The 20,179-nt window shown below is 49.3% G+C and overlaps 1 protein-coding gene across 2 annotated transcripts in view; it reads left to right on the top strand.

The window, feature by feature from the left end:
- The window catches only part of COPS2 (COP9 signalosome subunit 2), a 79,721-nt gene that overhangs the window by 56,861 nt on the left and 2,681 nt on the right, over positions 1-20,179 (top strand). For both annotated transcript variants that reach the window (XM_073568462.1, XM_073568461.1), the window contains exons 11-12: positions 8,101-8,183; positions 13,164-13,222. In XM_073568462.1, coding sequence (XP_073424563.1) covers positions 8,101-8,183; positions 13,164-13,222 — 142 coding nt within the window. The remainder of the gene's footprint in view (positions 1-8,100; positions 8,184-13,163; positions 13,223-20,179) is intronic.

Below are 20,179 nucleotides of genomic sequence, written 5' to 3'. Positions count from 1 at the left end.
AGCCCCTAATTACAGTGGAAATTCAGCCTCCTGCTTGCATAGCCAATATGACTTGGTCTCATAAGACTCCAGAAGGGAATCATATGACCACTGAGTATGGAGGAAGCGTTCTTAGCACTTCCTATTCTGTATACATCGATCACGAAGATAGGGTAACGATTGAAAAAAGACAAATGTCCATCAAGGTCAACCAAGTGATCATAGTGGATAAAAGCATTGACATTACATGCTGTTATTTAGTCTGTCAACAACACATGCAACTAGATCCTTATCTACAATTGACTCTCCTAATTTTACTCCCTGTAGAGCAGTGTTTCCCAGCCAAGTTTTCAAACCAATTACAAACCTTGCTATCTAATTCTACAGACATTAATGTACCATTATGTGTCAAGTGGTAATAAACCGTCACTGTGGGGTGTCCGGCTGCATGCAAGCAATGTACTCTGCATTGACGTTTTAGAACATCATTGCAGAATAAAGTGCGAGCTGCCTGGACATTTAAAGTCTGTGGGTGATCTGGAACTGATTGGTTATGAGCAGCCACCAATTGTATTTGTAATTCATTTTGTCATCGACAGCCAAATGTGCTATTCTCTTGACAGAATGTTAATGTCACCAGAAGTTTTCTACCAGAGTGTAGAGATCTAATGTGTCAGAGGTGTGCCAGATGTTCCTAAGCTGCAGAACATATTGGGCATAGCCTGGCTAACAATGTGACTATTATTATGTCTGAAGGTTTCCAGGGGCACACTCTCTTCCCCTGAGCACTGTGGTGTGCTACTATGTCCATTGACAATATGTATACTCCCCTTCCGCAACAATGCATGTAAGGTACCACTATAAGAATCACAAGAAACTGTGTGGGAAGATGAGCTCAGGTGGAGGACCTATCTAGTGTAAACTCTGAAATAGAATTAAGATGGGGGAATCTCAGTGGGCTTTTATTTTAGACAGTACTAATTTGGCTAACTATTTATATGGCTTACATGCAAAAGTGCTTTTAAAATAAATAGTATTTTTATGATGGGAAAATCCTTATAAGGCTATGTGCCCACGTAGCGTTTTAAACCGGACACTCAAAACCGGACTCCTTCCCAGAAAACGCCCGTTTTTTTCAGCGCGATTTTACCGAGATTTTGTTCGCGTTTTTGCCGCAATTTTCAAGTGCGAAATTCAAGCACTTTCCAAGCGATTTGAAGCATCGCTTGGAAAGTGATTGACAGGTTGGTCACACTCATCAAACATAGTGTTTGACAAGTGTGACCAGCTTTTTACTATTGAGGCTGCCTATGCGGCATCAGTAGTAAAAGTTAGAATGTTAAAAATGATAAAAAAATAAAAAATCGGGGTATATTTACCTTCCGACGTCCCGCACAGCCTCAGCGACGCCTTGCGAGACCTATGATGACGTTGGTCTCGCGTTTCTATAGTGATCTCACGAGACCACTAGAGTAACGCGAGACTACGTCATCACAGGTCCTTGCCGCAAGGCATTACTGGGAATGCTGAGCCCCAGGAAGGCTGCGCGTGACGCCGGAAGGTAAATATACCCCGATTTTTTTTTTTATTTTTTTTTTATTTTTTATTCTTTTTTTTTCACAGGGGTATGGTGCCCAGGGCCTGGAGGACAGTCTCCTCTCCTCCACACCGTGGGTACCATCCGCACATGAGACGCTTAACTTTGCGCATGGTGGGCATAGCCACATGCGGGAAGTAAGCGGTTCTCATGCATTCCTAAGGGGGCAGAATCACGGCAATTTTTTTGCGATTCCGCAAAAAGAATGAGCATGCTGCGTTTTTTTCCGCGATGCGATTCCGCCGCGGAAAAAAGCACAGCATGTGCGGAATGCCATAGGAATGCATGGGGTGTGTTCTGTACGAGTTTTTTAAACGTTTTCGCACCGGAAATCGCGGCAAAAATGCTTAAAAATCGCATCGTGGGCACACAGCCTAAGAATGCTTTCTCTAAAAAGAGTTTGTCACCCTGAAATGCCCTTTAGACTATAGGCTGTGGAGTCAGTAAGCCAATCTCCCACTCCTCAATTTCCCTGACTCCGACTCCCCAGCACTGCCTCACTACTGAGCATGTGCATAAAGTGCAGCATAGATTCATTTGACCCCACAGCACTGCCTCACTACTGTGCATATGCATAAAGTACAGCACAGATTCATCCGACCCCACAGCCCTGGTCACTAATGATCATGTGCATGAAGTGCAGCACAGATTCATCTCAACTAAAAGCCAAGATCCTTAGATCAGGAACAAAACAGATATTTATAGGACCTTTCATAACTTTCCCAAATTATGAAAACATTTACAGCACATCCTGCACTGAACTACTGTACCCAATTTATTATATAGTGTCGGAGTTGGTCCACTTTATACCGACTCCAACTTCATGACTCTCGGCTTCACAGCCCTGATATAGCGGGACTTCTCCCCTATACAAATCGTACTAGCACTGTCCTTTTTTCTGGTACAGTGCTTGTGAAAAGAACTTTTAATTCATTTGCAAATGAGGGGACTTTGAAGCTCCTATGGCGTGGTCATTAGCTAGGTGCTTAATTTGCTTCTTGGTGGCTGTACTAGCTTGTAATGGCCAGCGCTCCTAGAGCGAATGTTGCCCATAAGTGTACACATGCACATTGGTACTGAATGAGCCAGCTGTGCTCTCCTTCCTGGTTCCTCTCTGCTGATACTGCCTGTACACCGGAAGCGTAGCCAGCAGTGTCTGCAGGAAGCCCGGTAGGAAAATGCCCGCCGTGTGCACGGCTGGCACAGAGCGTATCGGTTCACATGCACACATGTGGGACAGCGTTCCCTCTAGTCCCATGCATCACAAACTAGGCTGTCTTCAAAGCGCAGATTGAGGTGACGTAACGGTGTTCACAATTCATGGTCACACCAAGGGTGCACTAATCGATTTTCAGATGGATTGAGTCATTTTCTCCTTTGCCTCATTGGGGGGACACAGAACTGTGGGTGTATGCTACTGCCGCCAGGAGGCTGACACGAAGTAAAAAAAGAGGTTAGCTCCTCCTCCGCCGTATACACCCTCACCCCGGTTTCAGACAGAAACCAGTTCATGCTTGGTGTCCGTTGGAGGAACACGTCTTGTTTTTTTCCAGACTTTCTTTTTTTTTTTTCTCTTTTTTTCTATGAAGATGAGACAGGGGCCACGGACCCTATTGAAAGGATCCGATCTCCCCAAACCATCAACGGGCGAGCACGTGCGAGTGTCGTCTCCATGTATCCTCTCCCGCAACGTGGGACATGATGCCGGACTTAGCCCTGACCACCCTAAGGTATTGAAACCCTAGGCTGTACAGAGACACAAGCGCAGTCCGTGCGGCCCCCACTGCACCATCAATGCTAGACTGCGGTGATGCAAGGCGGCGGACGGTCCCTCTCCTCATACCTTGGAGGGAAAGCTGGAACTAGGGTGCCTGCACCATCCTTTATGCGCCCTCCCCTCTAACCTGAGCTGGAGCTGTAGCGTCATGAGGATCACGGAGGAGGGTGGCCTGGGAAGGGCTCCTGCAGCAGTGTTCCCCAGGGCTGGCGGTCCTCAGCCTCTCTTCCTGGGTGCCAGAGAGGTGCAGCTTCTGCTGCAGGATAGCGCCATCGCGCGTTTCCGGGGTGTCCAGCAGCGCCGGACTCTTGTTCCCGGCCTAGGCCTCCGTGGCCGGCAGGTCCGCCCCCCTCCCTGTCGCTGGCGGACACTAAAAATCCAGCCTCCGGCTTCGGCCGTCGCTAGGCCATAGGCGGAAGTTCCGCCCTCCTTCGTCGTGTCACTCCCGGAGGGGCCTGGGCGGGCGCCGAAGAAATTTAGCCCCCCGGCTTCGGACCGACGCTAGGCCACAGGCGGTAGTACCGCCCCCAGAACGCCTTCTTCCGGCGGACCGCCCACTGCTGAGGCGCGCACTTTTTGAATTGAGCGACGCTCTGCACTTCCAGGACTTTAGGGGGCACAGGACTGGGGTAAGTGCTACCCCCCCAACACCCCGAGAGGCCACTCTAGGTGAAAACGAAGAGTGCACACTCCCCCAGCGATCTGCAGCGCTGACGCCTGGCAGATACAGCATGTCCGGAAAAGCTAAGACGCACACATTTCTATACGCTGCATGCATCTCCTGTCGGTCCGCTTTTCCGCAGGTGCTGAGCAGGCGATTATGCGAAGCCTACAATTCCGAACGCACCTAGGAGCCCTCCCCTGCGACCGAGCCCAGTGTACCAAATCCCCCGGAATGGGCTCTCTCTGTCGCAGTCTATGGCGTCACTTACAAGAGCAATCGAGTCCCTTCGCGCCCCAGATAGGGGTCCTCCACCTCGCAGGGGCCGCTCTCACTCCAGGGAGACGCGGGGGGAAACGAACCCAAACGGCGTCTCCACGGTCATCGAGGCCGTCAACCAGACTCTGGGGCTTGAGGATGATTCCACCTTGCTTAGTGCAACGACACAGGGAACGGCCAGACATGCGCTTCTCGGGCCAGAAGGCGCTCAAGGCAAGGTATCCGTTTGCCCCGGATCTACGTAAAAAATGGGCGGAATCCCCAACAGTAGATCCACCCGTGTCACGCATGGCCTCTAAAACCCTGTTATCTGTACCTAGTGGTTCTTCTATTAAGGATCCCACTGATCGTCTGATAGAGAGCTTGGCTCGCTCAGTGTTTGAGGCATCAGGGTCAGCACTCTCCTTCGTTCGTGGCAACGTTGGTAGCCAGGGCCATGATTTCTTGGCCAGAATCATTTAACAGAGCCTTACAGGATATGGACCTACCAGCAGAGGTATCAGAGATCGCAAAGCAGATCACTAAGGCCGGTGACTACTTAATCAATACATCTTTGGATGCGGCCAACTGCACGGCACTTGCTGCCGCAAATGCAGTTTCCATTAGGAGAGCTCTATGGTTAAGGACATGGCGGGACGATTCAACTTCCAAGAAATCCTTGACTTCTCTGCCTTATCAGAGTGGCCGCCTATTCAGAGAGAAGTTAGATCAGCTCATCTCTGACTCCACAGCGGGGAAAAGCGGTTTTCTCCCTCAACAAAGGGCCAAACAGCCATTTCAGGCACGTTTCTGGGCCTTTCGCAACCCTGGGTGGAGTACAGCGGCCAATTCCGCTGCTTCAGGTCGCCCCAACCAGGTCAGGGATCGTCAAGTCTCATATAGAGCCAACCCGTTGGGGAGGATGCGTACTCACCAGCCCAGGTCAGGGGGACCCAGGTCCCAGAGAGCCTCAGCCAAATGACTCGAGGCATTTTCCAGGCGACGCCAGCAAGGTAGGCGGTCGCCTACTTTGGTTTCGCCACGTCTGGCTCACCGACGCACACGACACAGGGGTAGGAGAGCTGGTGTCCTCGGGGTACAAGATAAAATTTGTAAAGTACCCACCAAGACCGTTTTTTCTTTCCCGTCTTCCCAGGGTGGATACCCGGGCAAGGTCTTCACTCAAGGCCATCGAATTGCTCCAGCACAACGGAGTCATTGTTCCCGTACCAGAAAACGATAAATCTCAGGGCTTCTATTCCAACCTGTTCACGGTCCCCAAAAAGGACGGGACAGTCAGACCCATTCTAGACCTGAAGCTCCTGAACATATTGATCAGGATCAGACATTTCTGGATGGAGTCTCTCCGTTCAGTCATATCTGCCATGGGGCAGGGAGAATATTTGGCCTCTATCAGTATCCAGGACGCCTACCTACATATCCCCATTTTCCCTCCGCATCAAAGATTTCTATGCTTCGCCATCAACGGCCTACATTTCCAGTTCGCAGCACTGCCCTTCGGGCTAGCCACCGCCCCCAGAGTGTTCACAAAGATCATGGCAGTCGTCATGGCCATCCTGCACTCCCGGGGCATAGTCGTCTTACCTTACCTAGATGACCTCTTGGTCAAGGGCCCTTCATTTCGGGCGTGCGAGGAGAATGTCAACATCACGCTAGATACTCTTTCTCGCTTAGGGTGGTTGGTCAACCTGAAGAAATCATCCCCTGTTCCAGCTCACAGGATTTCCTTCTTAGGAATGATCTTCTACACTTGCCGAGGGTTGGTATTTTTCCCTCAGGACAAGGCCCTAGCTCTCTGGCAGGGAAGTCCGGACACTTCACCAACCAGTCCCTCATACCATCCGTTTCTGCATGAGGATCCTAGGGAGAATGGTGGCAGCAATGGAAGCGATTCCGTTCGCCCCCTGTAGCACGCCCTCTTGTCATCCTAGGACAAGAACCCATTCACGCTCGATCACCGGTGCCAGTTGTCCACGCATGTCAGACAGGCACTCGGGTGGTGGACAATCAGTTCCTCACTTTTCCCCCAGACCATTGGCTGGTGGTCACAACCGACGCCAGCCTCCTCGGCTGGGGAGCGTTTTTTTGCCATCACACGACCCAGGGACTCCACTTGTTAGAGATACGAGCGATCCGGCTGGCTGTGCAACATTTTCATCATCTTCTCGCAAGCTGCCCCGTCCGGATTCAATCGGACAATGCCACGGTGGTGGCTTACATAAATTATCAGGGGGGCACCCGCAGCAGAGCAACCATGCACGAGGTGGGGCACTTTCTTCAATGGGCCGAGAGAAACCACTAGGTGATATCGGCAATTCACATCCCGGGCATAGAGAACTGGGGCGGCAGACTTCCTCAGCCGGCAGGTTCTTGCGTTCGGGGAATGGTCATTACACCCCGAGGTCTTCCAGCAAATTTGCTAACGGTGGGGAACACCGGATGTGGACCTGATGGCCTTGGTGAACAAGGTGCCCACATTTGTCGCTCGGTCCCGGGACCCGCAGGCAATTGCCGTGGATGCGTTGGTTCTGTCATGGAACCAGTTTCGCCTCCCATACCTATTTCCCCCGCTGCCACTACTTCCGAGAGTCATCAAGAAGATCAAGGCAAAAGGGGTTCCAGTGATTCTGCTGGCCCCAGACTGGCCTCATCGGACGTGGTACGCAGACCTAGTGCAGCTACTCGCCGACGTTCCCTGGCGGCTGCCAGAGTGCCCAGATCTTTCCCAGGGCCCGATCTCCCACGCGAACTCAGGGGCCCTGTGTTTGACAGCTTGGCCGTTGAATCTTGGATTCTTACCCAGGCTGGGTTTGGACGCGAGGTGGTTGCTACAATGGTTAGCGCTCAGAAGCCCACCTCGGCAGGTATTTACCATCACACCTGGAAGGTTTTCTTCTCATGGTGTCGGGATCATGGTTGTTCTCCACTGAGATTCTCTATTCCCAATATCTTGGCCTTTCTCCAGTCTGGCCTAAACTCAGGTTTGGCCTTCAGGAGACAGATATCTGCTTTATCCGTCCTGTTCCAGCGCAGGATTGCTACCAATCTGCAGGTAAAGACTTTCATCCAGGGAGTCTCCCACTTGGTACCTCCCTATAGGGCGCCCCTGGATGCCTGGGACCTTAACCTGGTCCTAAGCGTTCTGCAGGAAGCTCCATTTGAACCACTACAGGATGTCTCCTTGTCATATCTTTCCTGGAAGGTAGTGTGTCTTGTGGCTATAACCTCAATCAGGCGGAACTTCTTTAGGACGTCCCACAGTCCTATGTCCCCCCAATGAGGTGAAGGAGAAACATGGATTTTTGTGATAACTCACCGTAAAATCCTTTTCTCCGACACGCTCATTGGGGGACACAACACCCACCCTGTTAGCCAGTTGGCTCTTGTTTGTTTAACTAATATGTATTTTTTTTATATTAGGTGGGTTTTCTAGATATGTTGTTACCTGCATTTAGGTTGATTTTGTCTTATTTTTGATCTCCTACTGCTTTTTCACCAAACTGGTTTCCGTCCGTAATCGGGGCGAGGGTGTATACGGCGGAGGAGGAGCTAACCTCTTTTTTTCACTTAGTGTCAGCCTCCTGGCGGCAGTAGCATACACCCACAGTCCTGTGTCCCCCAATGAGCGTCTCGGAGAAAAGGATTTTACGGCGAGTTATCACAAAAATCCATGTTTCCCAAGCACTGTAACTGGTACTGGCTGGGTTAGTCCCATATATTACTCTGCAGTTAGTCTAAAAGGCATTTTGGGGGTGACATGCTCCCTTTAAGGTTCATACTTCAAATCTTGTCTCTTCTTTCTTACAGAGCTTTTAAGAAACATCAGAACACAAGTGCTTATAAAGTTAATTAAGCCTTATACAAGAATACATATTCCTTTTATTTCCAAGGTAAGAATCCTTACTTACTAGTTTTCTGTCTCAAGAAAAAATGTTTTTCTGCAGACATGACAGGCAAGGCAACATACTTGCGTAAACCAGCATGAGTTTACTCCGGTATCAAAATGCAGAAATATAATAAGAAGCCCACGAGACTGGAGAATATCTGATATTTTAGTGTTTGTCCACGCAGAGGTTTTGCGGAAGATTTTTCTACTAGAAATATCTGCTGTGTAAGCCTCAAGTATTTCTGGGAACTTTTTCCTTATTACTCTCTTTTGGTGCATGTATCTTAATTTGAGTGGCTTTATTTCTGGCATAAATTCCTCAGTAATTAAAATGTGGCAATAAATAGCACCATATGTATCATACCAGTGTTTTTTATTTAAACTAATAGGAATTTCAAGAGATTTATGCAACTTTTGAAGCAGAATCTGATATACAATCCTCCTGAAAAAACTGTGACCCTTCCCTTGCATATTGTAGCCATCATGTACAATGGCGTCTTTGTGTGTTCCCTAATTGAATTGCTGACACAAGCTGTAGCTCATCATGATAAGAACAGGTCACCAACAAAATGAAGGCATTATATGCAAATAAAATGGTTGTATTCTGCTACTGATATTGGATTTACTGACTTTGCTGGGAAATATATAAATCCTTGCACCCTTTTACAGTAATCCTATAATTGCATTTTGTATATGTTCATGCTTTGTTGGTTATAAAGTGCCATTCATGATGTATTATGACATTCATTATTCCTGCTCTTTTCAGTACTTCAGTTAATTTGGTCACAATCTTCAACTGAATATACTTAGTGTAAATTCAGACAATAATCTTATTTTTTAAGCAATTAGAGTTCACTGTCTGAGCATTAATTTGTGTTAGGGTACCGTTACACCTAGCGACTCACCAGCGATCCCGACCAGCGATATGACGCTGTCAGGATCGCTGGTGAATCGCTGGGTGGTCGCTAGTGAGCTGCCACTCAGGCAGATCTCACCAGCGACATCGCTGGGGACGGGGATCGCTACTTACCTGTCAGACGCGGCGATCCTGCGTCCTCCCGCCCGGTTCCACGCGTCGCTCGTCGTCACAGCAGGAAGCACCGCAGGAAGCTGACGACGAGAAATGGTCCAGCAGTTTCTCGCGCGATCAGCGATAATCAGCGGGGGAGCCGGTCGGAGGTAAGTATCACACATAGCGATATCGCTAGTAATATCGCTGCAACGTCACAAAATCGGTGACTTTACAGCGATATTGCTAGCGATATCGCAGTGTGTAACGGGGGCTTAACACAAATAATAATCTCCAGCTCAGCGTCAAATGATTTATTTTACTCCATATTAAAGTGAACCTAGCTCTAGGTCAAAAGTGGGCAGTTTTTGCTCCCCCTGCTTCCCTGAGTATTCTATTTTTTTGCCTATTTTAAATCTGTCGTACGGCTCCAGATATATGGACCTTTTTATTTAGTACTCATTTTTCTGTTCTTTAATAAGGAGACGTGGCTCATTCTCGTGGTAGTGTCTTTATGCTTCTCATTATTATTTTAATTAATATTTTATGTCATGAGCGCTGACATCTCGATAAATGCAAGTAAAGTTGTCACTAAATAAAAAGGCCCATATTTCTGGAGCCGTAGGACAGATTTAAAAAGAACCCCCTGAATATTCAGGGAGCAGTGAGAATGATAAAAAAGCAAAAACTTGTCTCACTTTTGACCTGGTGACAGGTCCTCTTTAAATTTCCTGTTAAGCACTTGTGTAATTACCGGTATTTACTGTATCGATCGCCTCGGCTATTAAAATGGGATGAGGTTCGTGAGAATCTTTTTTTTTTTTTTTTTTTTTCACGATGTAGTGAGTCAAGTTTGGGGAAGTACTGCTTTGTGCACAAATTATCTTCCAATGATAACTCAGACATATTTTAGTCTGAGAACAGTTTTTGGGCCAAGATTGTAGCAAGAACACCTAAATTGCAGACTTTATACACCTCAAAAAAAAATAAAGGGAACACTCAAATAACACATCCTAGATCTGAATGAATGAAATATTCTCATTGAATACTTTATTCTGTACAAAGTTGAATGTGCTGATAACAAAATCACACAAATCACACAATGGAAATCAAATTTATTAACCAATGGAGGCCTTAATTTGGAGTCACACACAAAATTAAAGTGGAATGTAATGTCCTTAAAACAAGTCAAAATGATGCTCAGTATTGTGTGTGTGGCCTCCACTTGCCTGTATGACCTCCCTACAATTCCTGGGCATGCTCCTGATGAGGCGGCGGATGGTCTCCTGAGGGATCTCCTCCCAGACCTGGACTAAAGCATCCGCCAACTCCTGGACAGTCTGTGGTGCAACGTGACGTTGGTGGATGGTGAGAGACATGATGTCCCAGATGTGTTCAATTGGATTCAGGTCTGGGGAACGGGCGGGCCAGTCCATAGCTTCAATGCCTTCATCTTGCAGGAACTGCTGGCACACTCCAGCCACATGAGGTCTGGCATTTTCCTGCATTAGAAGCAACCCAGGGCCAACCGCACCAGCATATGGTCTCACAAGGGGTCTGAGGATCTCATCTCTGTACCTAATGGCAGTCAGGCTACCTCTGGCGAGCACATGGAGGGCTGTGCGGCCCTCCAAAGAAATGCCACCCCACACCATTACTGACCCACTGCCAAATCGGTTATGCTGAAGGATGTTGCAGGCAGCAGATCACTCTCCGCGGCGTCTCCAGACTCTGTAACATGTGCTCAGTGTGAACCTGCTTTTATCTGTAAAGAGCACGGGGTGCCAGTGGCAAATTGCCAATCCTCGTGTTCTGTGGCAAATGCCAAGCATCCTGCACGGTGTTGGGCTGTGAGCCAACCCCCATCTGTGGATGTCGGGCTCTCCGACCATCCTCATGGAGTCGGTTTCTAACCATTTGTGCAGACACATGCACATTTTTGGCATGCTGGAGGTCATTTTGCAGAGCTCTGGCAGTGCTCCTCCTGTTCCTCCTTGCAGAAAGGCAGAGGTAGCGGTCCTGCTGCTGGGTTGTTGCCCTCCTACGGCCCCCTCCACTTCTCCTGGTGTACTGGCCTGTCTCCTGGTAGCGCCTCCAGCCTCTGGACACTATGCTGACAGACACAGCAAACTTTCTTGCCACAGCTCGCATTGATGTGCCATCCTGGATGAGCTGCACTACCTGAACCACTTGTGTGGGTTGTAGAGTCCGTCTTATGCTACTACGAGTGTGAAAGCACAACCAACATTCAAAAGTGACCAAAACATCAGCCAGAAAGCGTTGGTACTGAGATGTGGTCTGTGGTCCCCACCTGCAGAACCACTCCTCCAATGGTGAGCAAAAAGCAAATTGATACAGTAGATAAACCTAACTACCGTATGAAATTAGTATCAAGCCACTTTATGTAGTATATTAAAAAGCTCCCCTGCCTCCAGCTCTTTGCTTGTTGGGGAAAAGGTAGGCTGCTAAAGATTGACAGTTCAGACTGGCGGCAAGGCTGAGCTGCTTGTACTAACTGTGTGCCTTGCCATGTAGCTTTGCCTTCTAAGCATTGGTGGGACACAGGGGCACTGGTGGTGGCCGGATCCAATAATCTATCCAGTTATTGCATGGCACTTGGTAGCAGTATAGCAAACAGCTTGCACGTGTGTGCTCTTTGCCTAGTAAACCAGCCATCTCTGAAGTGGCCATTAGCCTTGGCAAGGAGCAGTACAATATAGAATTAAAAATCCATCCATTCAAGAGAATGGAGAGGATTTTTAAGAAATTTGTAAATTGCTTACTTTTACAGCCACTTTGCAATTTTATCTATTTAATAAGATTAGTCAACCTCTTAAAGAGACTGCATTGCAAGCAATTTGCCTATATTTTGCCACTGTTGTCAGGATAATAGTCATATATTAGCAAACCGTAAAAGTGTTAAAGGACTTTGTCACAGCTATTGTCTATTCCCATAATATAGGATGTCATTAAATATATATTCAGTAGCTGACAGCTGTTTGCCCCATGATCAGTCCTATCTGTAGTCTATGACTAGTTTTACATTCATAGAGAATTGACAACCTAGACTGATAAAATGCTGAACATAAGGAGTTGTTCCTTATGGGACATTTATTACCTATATGTAGGATAAACCATAAATGTCCCATACCCGCATCTATTTACAGAACTGGGCCTCAGTGCAGATAGGAAAGGAAAGGTCATTCACGTGTTCAGAAATTTACAGCACTTCCTATTGATATGATAAGTTTCCCAGATGACGGCGTTACCCAAATGACAGAGGTGCAGGAAAACCATGACTGTATTTCAGCTGCATTTTCACAAAACTCTAAAAGAATTACATTTTCTTATTCAATAAAACTTCATTGCAGCGCGTACAGATAGATATGGTTTATATAGTGCTGTGTTTGAACAGTCATCTATTGCTGTTACTTTCACCCTTGCGTTCACGCTGTCATGTGCTTGACATTTTATATCTTATCTGGAGTTTTGTGGTGGTAGGTGTGACCAAGGATCATGTGCGCAATTGTGTTGTAATCCACATAAGATAGAATTACATCCTAAGATGCCACTCAGCCAGCCGTGTCATACAGTAATCCACTTTTATCATTTTACAATGGTATTGTACTGTTTGGATGTGTGTATGTATTGTAGACGTCCCAGTCCTTGTGCTGTATTTTATTTCTAAGGGTCCAATATGAAGAGCAGGGGTTGCCTTGTTCCCATCCAGCTCCACGCACTATGTCAGAGCTGGGTGAAAATGTCGTGTGAACGCCAAAAATTGCAAAATTTTAGCGCAAACTTGTGTTGCGCCAAAATTTTGTCTCTCGTCAAAGGTTTTTACACCAGAATATTGTCTTAAAAGCCCTGCGGAATTAGGCCCTAAGTCTCCATATAAATGAATCTATGAATTGATATTGCCATCTCCATTAGAGACCATTTGCTTTTTTTAAATTTATAATTTTTCTTTTCTAGGAACTTAACATAGATGTAGCGGATGTTGAGAGTTTGCTGGTGCAGTGCATACTGGATAAGTACGTAATGGTTAACACAATATTTTTTTTTATTTTTTTTTTAAATAAACTCACATTTTATAACTTAGAAATTGCTGTTTGTCACTGTTATTGATAACTAAACAGTACCTGGAAGAATGTCATATTTTGTTATCGGAAGGACCATGTTGATGGATTACCTTTGCCTTAAAAGTGTATCTGCATTTTCAGGTGACTTTTCAAAAGATGCCATCGTGTGTGCGTGGCCATCTTTGACTTGTATTCTACATTTCTCGTTCGCCTTATTGGGGGACACAGAGACCTTGGGTGTATGCTGCTGCCACTAGGAGGCTGACACTATGCACAAAAAAAGGTTAGCTCCTCCACCGCAGTGTACACCCCACCGACCGGCAGAGAATTCCTCAGTTTAGCTTAGTGTCAGTAGGAGGTGGACACGGGTCTTTTATTAGACCCATATCTACCTCGTCGTGCGTCGTTCCTTTTCAGGTTCTACGGAGGGATACAGAGTGAAAAGTCACATCTGTACTCCCACATGGAGTCTGCAAGTACGGCGTGTACTGCCACCCCGTATCCTTGCAGTTCTCCGCGGCAGGACCAGCCAGACGGACGCCGACACCAAGACGTGCCAGCGACTCCAGGGGTCCTTGTCGCCAGTCTCCCTCCCACTCGCCTACCAGAGCCTGTCGGTTGGATGAGACGCAAGACTTCTTCAGACAGGTAATGGATCGTGGATGGGTGAGTATTATTATTATTTATTTATTTACCTGGCTGCCCATTCCCGACGGTCGCCTCTTCAATGGTCACAGGGGAACCCCGGTTGTAGGCACTGCGGTCGCTCGCAGTCGCCACAAGGCTATAGGCAGCTCAATGTTGCTGGGCATCCCCCCCCTTCCCTCCCCCCTTTCTGGGGACAGGGAGCACAGGGTTTTTTCCCATTGGGAGCGGCTTGCGACTGCGGCGTCCCACTTTTTCGGACCTCCGCGCCGACCCCCTGCTGACAGGCGGCCGCCGCAACTAATTTAGGCCCCGGCTTCAGTTCGGGCCTACCGCTGCGTCGCGGCCACGCCCCCCCGCCCCTTTCTTCTAAGCGGGCTTCGCTCCCGCTCTTCCCAGGCCCTCCCACCGCCTGTCCTTCACCTGCCCAGCCTGTTATTGGCTAGAGGGCGGTGAATTGTTAACCCTGCGTGGTGCTCTGCCCTCCCTCCTCTCCTGAACGCGCGCTTTTTCTCAGGAAGGCGCCATTTTCCCAGCCTGTTAGCCGGGCACCAGCTCCTCACTGGATAGCATCTTCTCCAGCTGGTTTTTTTCAGGAGGTCTGTCGGCCGGATTTCGCTCTGACCTGCATCCACTGACAGGTCGCAGAGCATCGCTTCTGGGGACACCGGTCCGTGAGTAGCTCTGCACTGCAGACTGACCCTTCTCCGCCCTCTGTCCCCCAACCTTCCGGCATTACCTCAGCTTTTCACTATGTCTAACTCTAAGTCTGATCGTACCCGCTCTACCGCCCCCCCCCTGCACTTTAGTCAAGTACTTTGCATGTTCTTCGTGCAATCGCAAACTTCCCTCAGGCCAGTCCACTCCCCTCTGCCTGGATTGTAGCAATCCAATTCAGCCTGACGCCGTCCAGGAGCCATCTGCGGCCCCAGGTGAGAGTGAGCCCCCCATGCCTGGCTGGGCCTCCTCGCTATCTCAATCAGTGGCAGACCTCACCAGGGTGTCTCAGTCCCTGGTGGCCGTTCTTGATAAGTTGCCCCTGGACTCTTCAGCAGGGCCAAGCAGGTCCCAAATTGTTCCATCTGAATCAGCCAGCGGTAGTCACAAAAGACCCAGGCAAGATTCCCAGCCGGAATCCTCTCCTAGTCCCATCTCACCGCATAGCCCTTCTCACCAGCCTCCCTCTCGGGCCTCCTCTCCCGAGTCAGGGGAAGCGCTTTCGGACAGGTCATCTGAGGGGATTTTAGAGCTGGATTCAGACCAGGATGCAAGCATGAAGGTCACAGTGCAGGACCTCATTGCTGCGATCCATCATACCTTCGATATTGCTGACTCCCCTGCGAAATCCTCAGATCAGGAGGTTTCGTTCAGACGGGCAGAAACTCCCTCCAGGGTTTTTCCTTTCCATTCCGAGTTTGGGAAAATTTTTACCAAGGAAAGAGAGGATCCGACCAGACGCTTTCAAAGAGGAAAACGTCTCGGCATACTCTACCCATTTGCTAAGGAGCTCACGGACAACTGGTCGGCCTCTCCCTCGGTCGATCCGCCCGTGTCCAGGCTACCAATAACACGGTTCTCCCGCTTTCAGGCGTGGCGTCCCTAAAGGATTCTAATGACAGGATTATAGAATCCCTGGCGAAGTCTGCGTTTGAAGCGGCTTCAGCGGCGGTGTGTCCAATCTTTGCTTCATCCTGGGCAGCAAAGGCCATAGCCACGTGGACAGACGACCTTCGGCAGGGCATCTTAGATAAGGCGCAACCGGAGCATTTGGCCGATCTCGCCAATCAGATCTCCCATGCTGGGGACTATGTTCTCTCCGCTTCCTTGGATGCTGCATCCTGTGCAGTTCAGGCGTCAAGCAACGTTGTTGCAATTCGACGTACAATTTGGCTAAAGGCATGGCAAGCGGACTTGTCTCCTAAAAAGTCCCTCACTAACCTGCCTTTTCAGGGGGTGCGCCTCTTTGGGTCCCAATTGGACCAGATTATTAAGGACGCCACCGGAGGCACGAGTTCACTCCTCCCTCAGTCCAAGCCTCGCAGACCCCCAGTAAGGCGTCAGGTTCGACCCTTTCGGACTTTCCGCCGTTTCAATACGGCGGACAACTCCTCCAGCCAACAGAGACCGCAGGCCCGCCAGGAGAGAAAGAAAGTTTCCTTCAGACCCACTCCTTCCTGGCGACCCCACTCCTCCCAGGGCAGACCGTCCAGATCTAGATCTGGACGGTCTACTTCAGCATGACTATCATCGGGCACGCGAGGGGCCTTTCCAATTGGGAGGTCGACTTCTTTCCTTCAGGGACGTTTGGCTGGCCGCCGTGGAGGACGCCTGGGTCAGGGAGGTCGTATCCTCAGGATACAAGATAGAGTTCGTCTCTCTCCCACGGGATCGTTTCTTCGAATCCCGGCCTCCAAAGGATCCAGCCTTGATCCCGGGGTTCTCTACGGCTATCGCCGCTCTCCTCAGTTCCGGGGTGATTGTGCCCGTTCCCAAATCGGAGCGCTTCACGGGGTTCTACTCGAACCTGTTTGTAGTGCCGAAAAAAGACGGCGCAGTTCGACCCATCTTGGATCTCAAGCTGCTCAACAAGAGGGTCCGCCTTCGCCACTTCCGCATGGAGTCGCTTCGCTCGGTCATCGCCTCCATGGAGGAGCAGGAATTCATGTGCTCAATAGACATCCAAGATGCCTATTTACATGTTCCAATTTTCTCTGGACATCAGAAGTTCCTGCGCTTTGCGATTCGACAGCACCACTACCAGTTTGTCGCACTGCCCTTCGGTCTTGCCACCGCTCCCAGAGTCTTCACGAAGATCATGGCTGCGTTGACGGCTTTGTTGAGAGTCAGAGGCCTCGTTCTTTTCCTGTACCTAGACGATATTCTGATCAAGGCTCCCTCATTCCATCAGGCTCACCAAAGTTTGTCAATCGTCCTGGACACTCTTTCCAATTTCGGGTGGATCGTCAACAGGAAAAAGTCCTGTCTGGTTCCTACCCAACGCCTGGTCTTTCTAGGTCTTCTGTTCGACACTCGTCGGTCAAGGGTCTTTCTCCCACAAGAAAAGATTCTCTCTCTGCAGCAGGAAGTACGATCGCTGCAGACCTCGCGATTCCCATCCCTCCGTACAGCCATGAGGGTCCTGGGAAAGATGGTGGCGGCGATAGAGGCAGTTCCCTTTGCCCAATTTCACGCCAGGCCTCTCCAGCAGGCCATTCTGTCGAAGTGGAACAGGTCGCCTCGGTCCCTGGATCGCCCTGTCCATCTTTCTTACCGGATCAAGCGGTCTCTCAACTGGTGGTTGTCGTCACCTCTCATTCTATCGGGTCGATCCTTCCTTCCCATTCACTGGCAGATAGTAACCACAGATGCCAGTCTCCTCGGTTGGGGTGCTGTGTTCCGCAACCACACTTTTCAGGGTCGATGGTCGGATCGGGAATCAGCGCTGCCGATCAACGTTCTGGAGATTCGAGCGATCCATCTTGCTCTGGTCCACTGGGAAAGGCTCCTCAAGGGACTGCCGGTACGGATTCAGACAGACAATGCCACAGCGGTGGCATATGTCAACCGCCAAGGGGGAACACGGAGTGTCTCAGCCCTGGCGGAGGTGTCCAAGATTCTTCGTTGGGCGGAGATTTCCGTTCCGACAATTTCCGCGGTTCACATTCCCGGCGTAGACAACAGGGCCGCCGATTTTCTCAGCCGCGAGGGTCTCGCGGCGGGAGAATGGTCCCTACATCCGGAAGTGTTTCATCTGCTCTGCCTTCGGTGGGGAACCCCGGATGTAGACCTCATGGCGTCTCGCCTCAACAGAAAAGTCCCACAATTCGTGTCCAGGTCTCGGGACCCTCTGGCAGTGGGCGCCGACGCCCTGGCCGTTCCTTGGTCCCAGTTCGAACTTCCCTACCTGTTCCCTCCTCTGCCTCTTCCCAAGCTGTTGAAGAAGATCAAGGCAGAAGGACTTCCGGTCATTCTCATCGCCCCGAATTGGCCCAGAAGGTCTTGGTTCGCGGACATTGTCAACCTTCTCGCGGACGCCCCCTGGAAGCTTCCAGACAGAACAGATCTGCTGTCTCAGGGTCCGATTTGCCACCCCAATTCTCGGCCGCTCAATTTAACGGCGTGGCTGTTGAGACCGAGGTTCTGAAACGAGCAGGATTTTCCGACCACGTAATTCAGACCATGATCCGAGCCAGAAAACCATCATCTTCCAAGATTTACTACCCTACTTGGAAGGCCTATTTCACTTGGTGTGAGACCAATGACGTCGCGCCCATGTCCTTTTCGCTCCCTTCAGTCCTAGCGTTTCTTCAGGCAGGATTGGATGCGGGGCTTGCCCTCAGTTCCCTGAAGGGTCAAGTTTCGGCGCTGTCCATTCTGTTTCAGAAAACGTTGGCTTCCCGTCCTCAGGTTAAGACCTTTCTTCAGGGCGTGGCTCACACGGTCCCGCCGTACCGGGCGCCCGTGGATCCATGGGATCTTAATCTGGTTCTTGAGGTTCTGCAAGGTCCGCCCTTTGAACCCCTCAGGGATATTTCCCTTTCTCTCCTTTCTTGGAAGGTAGCCTTTCTGGTGGCCATCACCTCCGTCCGGCGCGTGTCGGAATTGGCAGCTCTTTCGTGCCGCTCTCCCTTTCTGGTTCTCCACCAGGATAAGGTAGTTCTGCGGCCTCCGCCCTCGTTCCTTCCGAAGGTGGTGTCCTCGTTTCACCTCAACGAGGATATCGTGCTACCGTCCTTTTGTCCGAATCCAACTCATCCCCGAGAGCGGTCCTTGAACAAGCTGGACCTGGTTAGGGCGGTAAGAGTCTATCTGTCTAGGACGACTTCCTTGCGAAAGACAGAGTCTCTTTTCATTATCCCTGATGGAGCGCGGAAAGGTCACCCGGCGTCAAAGGCCACCATTGCTCGCTGGATCAGATCGGCTATCCTGGAAGCCTACCGTGTTAAGCGTCGCGGAGCCCCTCCGGGTATCAGGGCCCACTCTACTCGGGCAGTGGGTGCCTCCTGGGCGGTGCGCCACAGAGCTTCCGCACTGCAGCTTTGCAAAGCTGCAACATGGTCATCGGTTCACACGTTTGTGAAATTCTACAGAGTCCACACCTACGCTTCGGCGGACGCCAGCCTAGGTAGACGGATTCTGCAGGCCACGGTGGTGAGTCCGCTGGCCTGATGGAAGTTTGTTTCCCACCCCAGGGACTGCTTTGGGACGTCCCAAGGTCTCTGTGTCCCCCAATAAGGCGAACGAGAAAACAGGATTTTTGGGTTGCTTACCGTAAAATCTGTTTCTCGGAGCCTTCATTGGGGGACACAGCACCCTCCCATGTTTTACAGCTCCTGTTCTTACTTTGGTTGAATGGTTACAGTTGAGTTGTTTATGTTGTCAACCTATTCTGTTACTTCTCCTACTGCTTTCTCACTAACTGAGGAATTCTCTGCCGGTCGGTGGGGTGTACACTGCGGAGGAGGAGCTAACCTTTTTTTGTGCATAGTGTCAGCCTCCTAGTGGCAGCAGCATACACCCAAGGTCTCTGTGTCCCCCAATGAAGGCTCCGAGAAACAGATTTTACGGTAAGCAACCCCAAAATCCTGTTTTTTAGCCATTTCCCTCCCTGCACTAGAAACTCCAGCTATTTCTGTGCCTTTCTACTTCTTTCTCCCTCGATCTCCTTCACCCTCTCCATAGACTTTTATAGGCAGCAGGTGTAATATAATCTTCACTGAAGGCAAACACGTGCAGTGTGTGAGAGCAAATGATTGTAGAGAAGGAGAAAGTAAGCAATAAGGGGAAAGAGGCCTTTTCTCCAATAAACTATACTGCAAATGTTATGTTCACGTGTACTGTTGATAGTAAGTCTATCTTTTACTCAGTGTTCTGAAAATCTAGATACATTTTTATTCTCTTATTCTTTTCTCAGTGGGCTATAAAACTAATATTTTTAGTTGTTTGGCTGAAAAGTTGTATGACTGTGACCTTGATGTGCAAAATATCTGTGTTTGTATATTGCTTGTACTGATTTATGTATATTAAATATATATTAAACATTTTTTTTATGGAACCTGTTCTTTTAACAAGATCTACAGTTGTTTGTAAAAGTTTTAGGCAGGTGTGGGAAAAATGCTGCCATTAAGTGCTTTAACAAATAGAAATGTTAACAGTTTATTTTTATTAACAAAATGTAAAGTAAACAAAAGTGAAATCTAAATCCAAGCATTATTTGGTGTGACCACCCTTTGCATTCAAATCAACAGCATAGACCTGCACACA

Source organism: Dendrobates tinctorius, unplaced genomic scaffold (assembly GCF_039654945.1).
Source record: "Dendrobates tinctorius isolate UK_male_01 unplaced genomic scaffold, ASM3965494v1 ptg000022l, whole genome shotgun sequence".
Classification (NCBI taxonomy): domain Eukaryota; kingdom Metazoa; phylum Chordata; class Amphibia; order Anura; family Dendrobatidae; genus Dendrobates; species Dendrobates tinctorius.
This window is presented reverse-complemented; position numbering and strand designations above follow the sequence as displayed.